This window comes from Phalaenopsis equestris, unplaced genomic scaffold, assembly GCF_001263595.1.
Source record: "Phalaenopsis equestris unplaced genomic scaffold, ASM126359v1 Scaffold000644, whole genome shotgun sequence".
Taxonomy (NCBI): Eukaryota; Viridiplantae; Streptophyta; class Magnoliopsida; order Asparagales; family Orchidaceae; genus Phalaenopsis; species Phalaenopsis equestris.
Window position 1 is genome coordinate 90,909 of NW_018165084.1, and position 6,567 is coordinate 97,475.

A 6,567-nucleotide genomic window follows, 5' to 3' on the forward strand; every position below is an offset into this window, starting at 1 on the left:
AAAAATTGAAATTTCTCTCTATTGTCTCCCCTAAACCACGCCCACCAAATGTTCCCCTTAATTCTTTCTCTTGGTCGAAGCTCAACACTCCCTCCTCTCTCATTCTCTAAAGGCTCATCTCCTCTCATCTCCCTAAGAACTGAGAACCACCTCCCTCTCCCTCTCTTCCTCTCCAAACCAAGCATGTCTCTTCCTTTCTTTTTTTCTCCTCTTCTCTCCACAAACCAAGCCTTCTACTCCACTTCTCCTCCAAAGCCAAGGAAAATACACTTCAACTCAAGAACAAGAAAATCACCTTTCATCTAAAAAAGGCAACAAAGAAACATTTCAAGAAAGGCATAAAATTTTTCAATCCTCTATCATCTACTCTCATTTATTGGGCTTTGCATGATGTAGACTATATAAAGGTGTTGTTTCCCTTCTCCTCCTCAGCTTTCTCACCAAAATCAAACCCTATCTCCACATCCTTTTCCTTTCCACACCATGGCCAAGACCCCACACTCATCCCCTTCCCACTGCTAACCAAAATTGAACCATATCTCCCCTTTCCTTCCATGTTCCCCCATGGCCGAGACCTCACACTCACATCCTCCCATTTTTTTCTCAAAATCGAACCCTAGCCCCATTCCTTTCCCCTCTTCTTAACCAAACCAAGAGCCCCACAAAAACACCACTATCCAATCCAAACTCTAAACCTACTCAAAAATACCACTTTCCATGCCTCTCCCTAACCACAAACTGAATACACCACTTTTCAACTCTAACAAATAAAGTATAAAAACACATATTACACATTGGGCTCACCATTCGTGAAAAAACTACTAGTTTAATCAAATCCAAAAAAAAGTGATTAATGTGTAAATTAAATTGATAGAAAAGAGAAATAAGCTAGTAGAGCATATAGGTTTATTTGAGCATACATGAATGGTAGGCAATTCACAAGATACACATGATATAAATACATGACTTATTTAAGCTTTGCACACATTGGTCGAAGAGAAATTCGACCAATTTCCTTTCTTACTCTCACTCATGCATATCAACATAACCCCCGAGCAAGCCCGCTCTTAGTTGATCCTACAACATCAAAAACTGTGGTTGGAAAAATGGTTCATAAATCAAATAATTGATGTTCGAAGATTGAAAATTGAATTATTACTTGGCGCAGTCAGTGGAAGGGCTGAATTTGTAAGGGAGGGGGATGCCGCATTTGTCAGGGATAACGGCGGCACGGATAAGCTCATCATTAGACGCTCCCGAAGCCAACGACTTGAGGCAGTTGCATGCGGTGCGGCGGTCGTCCGTCGTCTTCGCCGCATTTACGATGTTGTTGAGTCCATTGCAGCAATCCGACGGCACGTCCCCACCATTTCTTATATAGTTCATGCATGGCAGCATGTTGAGGTTCACCGCCCCGCAGGTTATTGCAGTCGCCTCCGTCGGCATTCTCGCCATTATTGCCAATGTCAGTGCTATTGCTATAACCGTCGCAGCTGTGAAACGAGCCATGCCTGGATTAGATTAGCTTTGCAGACTCTTCTTCTTTCACCGACTGGTTGGTTCGAATGAGCTGTTACGTGTCTGTATTTATATAATTAAGGTAATATTAATTTATTTATTAATTATTTAACCTTTCTATTTTATTATTTAACTATATTGAACGTTGTTAAACGTATATTATTATAAATAAGCCTGTGCGCAGCGTATGGGTTGTCTTAGATATAGATGAAGAGAAACGTTGCTCGTCTTATTTTGGCTTAGGAAGGTAGAAAGCTAGCACGAAATTGTTGGGAAAAGGATGATGATTTTGTTTTGCTTTGCAAGCCTATATATTTAAAAGCTTTAAAATGAAAAAGAAAAAGTGATTAAAGAAGATGAGCATACTTCCATGAGACGTAGATGAGATGGTGATATTCATTATTTTTGTTAATCTGCCATCGCGGTGACGTGAATCTTTTAAAGTAATAAAATATGCATTAATTCAGACACCGTGCGAACACGCTTCAATGCATACATACATATATATATATATATATATATATATATATATATATATATATATATATATCTTAATTTTCATCTTTTTAATTATGAGGCACTTTTCTGATTAGCTTTAGCTTATGGGAAACGTTTAAAGAAGGATAATTTTACCTTGTCACTATCTAGACCATCTGAAGCTATAATTTTAGTGGAACATGATATATACACACACACACACAAAAATATAGATGTATATATATATATCTGTATATATGTGCATGTTTCATGGTCTGTTGGTAGAGAAGTCTCTCTGAAGGTCGCAAGTCCCCTTAGGTCTTGGGTTCAAATCCCTTGTTGGCATAGTGTCGCCTTAAGCAAGGTGACACTCAAATAATTTGCGAACCGGGTCGCCCCCAAGCCTAGCGAGGGTTGAGGCCATTAGGGTGGGTTTTGGACCTCATTGCCCCAACCATTCTATTTAATTAATCCCTCAGGTGAATCAGTTGGTTGTACCCTCACCCCCTGATTCTCCAAGAGAACATGTTGATGATGAAGTCTTGCAGCAGGTGCTAGAAGTAGAATGGCAAATCTAGAAAGTCAGCAAGAAGAAAAAAGGTTTCCTTGAACTCATAAGTTTGCAGGATGATCATTGCATACTCACTGGTGGCAGCTCTTACAATTCTGGAAAGAGATCTCACACTAAGCTGACTAGGGGGAGATCCAAATCTCTTCACCATGATTAGTATTTTGTGTTGGAACATTAGGGGTATATTTCACCCCAACTCTCTTAAAAGACTACTACATCTCAATAAGAAACATAGATTTTGGTGCATAATGGTGCTAGAACCTATGGTTCATAAGAATCCTTAAAAAATCATCCAAAAATTTCATGGCTTTAAACATTTTGCTAGCTCCAATAATAAGATCTAGATTTTGTGTAGGAGGTATCTTGGTCCATCATTTTAGATAATCCACGGTTTGTTCGCTTCTCCTTTTGCATTGAAGGACACAATGGCTATGCTACATTTGTTTATGTTGGATGCTCCAAACATGCTAGAATTGAACTATGGGAAGAGCTACTGGCCATCAGTAGCAGTATGTCCTCTAGCTGCGTTGGTGGGGGAGACTTCAACTGCCTTGCATACCCAACCGATAAAAGGGGTGGGGGGCAGCTCACCCTCCCCAACTTAATATTATGACCATATTTACTGATAACATACAAAAAACAAGACTTTTTTATTTGGGTTTTCAAGGGCCTCAATTTACCTAGAGAAGAGGTCATATATGGGAGAGGCTTGACAATATTTTGGTGAAAAATTCTTGGCTTCATAATTTCCTCCACTCAACTGTAACTCTCTTAAGTTTGGCGGGCTCGGATCACAGGCCTCTTTTGTTATCTATAGTAGGTTCCCTCCGTAGTAGTAGAGGCCTTTTTAGTTACCATATTATGTGGTCAGCTCACCCATAATTTTTTAACCTCATCAAACAACAATGGAAAGATGTTCATCATCAAAATCCATGGGCCCGACTATGGCAATTACATAAAAAAGTTGGCAAGGTTCTCAATAAGTGGAATTGGTCTTCTTTTGGTGACATTTATAGCCAGGTTGAGCAGGCTTAGAAGGAAGTTGTGTTGCTAGAGGAAGCTGTAGCATTGGTTCAAGTATTTGAGGAGGTAGTTTTTCAATCCAATGAAAAGCTACTCACAGTTATGACATGGAAGGAAGTTTTTTTAAGACAGAAGGATGCAGTTACCTGGTTTTGGATTGGGATAGAAACACTAATTACTATCACACATGTATTAAATACAAGAGAAAGTGTAATGCTATCCATAGAATCCAAAACATCAGGGGGGAGTGGCTCACTGATCCCACTGTCATTGCCAATGTTGTTGTGAGCTATTTTCAAACACTTCTCACCTCACCTTCTCAGGATAGAACTCCTATCAGCCAAAGCCTTTTCATGAAGGATAAGGAGTACACAAGCGACTCAGAACTCACTGGAATACCAACTGATGAAGAAATTTGGGCAACATTCAACTCCATTGATACAAATAGGGTCGCTGGCCCTGATAAATATTCTTTTGAATTTTATAAAAAGAGATGGCAGATTATTAAGGAGGATGTGATCTAGGCTATTCAGAGCTTTTTTTAGGGGTTGGATCTTCCTAATTACTTTAGTTGCTCAAGTATTGCTCTCATCCCTAAGGATACTGATAAGAGTAAGTGGAAGCTTTTCATGCTAATAAGTCTTACCAGTGTCATCAGTAAAGCAAGCAATAAAATCTATTTGGGAAGGCTCCAAATTCACCAATTAGAGATAATTTATCTTAACCAAATAGTCTTTATGAAAGATGAGTTTATTACAGCTAATTGCTAGCCTAAGAACTACTTTTAGATTTGGACAAACCTTGTAGGAGTGGCAATTCGATTTATAAATTGGACCTACAAAAAGATTATGACACCATCCATTAGGAGTTTATCCTGGATTCTTTGTTGGCAATCGACTTCTCAAGGGAATTTTGTATTTTGATCTCAAGCTGGTTGGGGAACAATGCACATTATATTCTCATTAATGGAAAATCACTTGGCTTCTTCCATGCCACTAGGGGACTCAAACACGACAACCCCCTCTCTCCAAATGTGTTCATCCTAGCTCTAGATTACCTTTCAATACTTCTTAAACACAGATCTACAAGCTTCACACACACAATATAACCATGGATCTAATGTTGTTGTTACTCATTTAATTTATGCTGATGATATTATTTTGTTTTCCAATGCAAACAAGGTTATTGTGAAGAAGGTGGAGATATGTCTGCAACATTTCCAAAATTGCTCTAGGAAGGTCTTCAACAAGGAAAAATGTTGTCTGCTCTTTAGTAAAAGGACTAAAGGCCCGCTTCAGCAATGGATTAAATATTTCACTAGTGTCACTACTTCCACTATCCCTCTCAAATATCTGGGAGTATCATTGATTAACAGAAGAGATAAACAAATCCAATTTGGTGATGTTATTGGGAAGATAGCTGCACAATCAAACTGTTGGACTAATTCTTTTCTTTCAAATGGAGGTAGAATAACCCTGCTAAAAAGTATCCTAACTACTTTCCCCTCATACATCATGCAAATTACTAATATGAAGAAAAGCACACAATTACAACTGGAGAGGTGTTTCAATAGATATCTTTGGGTTGGCCAAAGGAAGCAACTCCGTTGGGCTAGTTGGTAGAAAATTGTTGAACTCAAAATTGCTGGTAAGCTTGGGTTTAAGGGACTGAAGCAGCTCAATCATATTAGTTTATGCAAGTTATGGATTAAATTAAGGCAGTAGGACTCATTGTGGGAAAATTTCAAGCTGGGCAAATATTGTAGAGATTCTCATCCCAATTCTATCAGCAAGAAATTGGGAGACTCCGGAGTTTGGGTTAATTTACTAAAGGTTAGAGATAAAGCTGAAGATCTATTCATTTGGGACCTTGGAAATGCATATATATCATTTTGGCTGGACAACTGGTGTTTGGAAGAATGGTTTCAACCTAAGCCCTCCACTCAGGTTAATCTAAACATGAAAGTCTCTGATTGCTGGGTGGATAATTGCCAGAAAGGTTTGACCACATTTTTGGCTGGTGTTTTTAGTTTGTGCCTTTTGTTTGGATTATCATTAGTCTCATCTAAAATCAAAATTTTTACCCAAATCTAACAATTTGAACTTAAATCTTCAAAAAAAAATTGCACAAAACATTAGTTTCACAACCATAGAAACATCAAGTATATAAAAGAACCAAAATGACATTAAATAAAATTGAGTAGTAACATCTTTGTGATTTAGGAATAGCCACAAAAACATCACATAGGCATATGCATGACCATATTACCTATATTTCTTGTCTTTCAAGCACCGCTCATTGCACAAATGGAATGGTTTGCCCTCTAAGAACCATCACCTTACGGAAGTGAGTTCTTCGTTTGAATTTCAATTGGCCTTATGAACAAATCCTTTAAACCTTTATCATCAAGGACCTGCATAGCTTATAACGTAACCTGACAGTAGGACATGCTAAACTATAGTTTGATAGCCAGCTTAAAATGGAACCCATTTGCTTGAATCAAATTAGCTTATTTAATCCTATTATCTATTTCTTTGCCATCTCTTGAGATCCATGCTTAGCAATGATGCTTGGCTTGATGGGAATAAGATTTTACAAATATAAATCTAGAATGATGTCATTGAAACTGTCGCGTGAAATCCAAAAGTTTATTTTTAATTACAACACAACAATTACTAAATTCACGTCAACGTAAACGACAAATTAACAAAAATAATTAAGATTACCGGCTCACCTCCGGCTAATGAAATTTTTTTCTTAATTTCTTTACTTCATTCATGTATTATTATTGCTCAAGAAATTAAAATAAGCAGGTTATACTGAAAAAAATACTATAAAGGTGAATGAAAAAGATTATAATTTACTTAAGTCAGTGTAAGAATATATATTTTTAAATTGTTTGCTTATAATATTAGTATATAGGGTTATTTCTTTTTATTGAAAACCATAATGATCAACTCACAACATTATATATATAT

At 37.3% G+C, this 6,567-nt stretch overlaps 1 protein-coding gene across 1 annotated transcript; it reads right to left on the reverse strand.

Moving 5' to 3' along the window:
* Nucleotides 1-1,155: 1,155 nt before the first annotated feature.
* On the reverse strand, nt 1,156-1,509 carry LOC110030063 (non-specific lipid-transfer protein 1-like). The gene has a single exon (XM_020732606.1). It carries the CDS (start codon nt 1,507-1,509, stop codon nt 1,156-1,158), a length of 354 nt encoding a protein of 117 aa, XP_020588265.1.
* Nucleotides 1,510-6,567: the final 5,058 nt, after the last annotated feature.

Coding starts and splice junctions, on each gene's coding strand:
- LOC110030063 (XM_020732606.1), bottom strand. CDS start 1,509: ATGGCTCGTTTCACAGCTGCGACGGTTATAGCAATAGCACTGACATTG.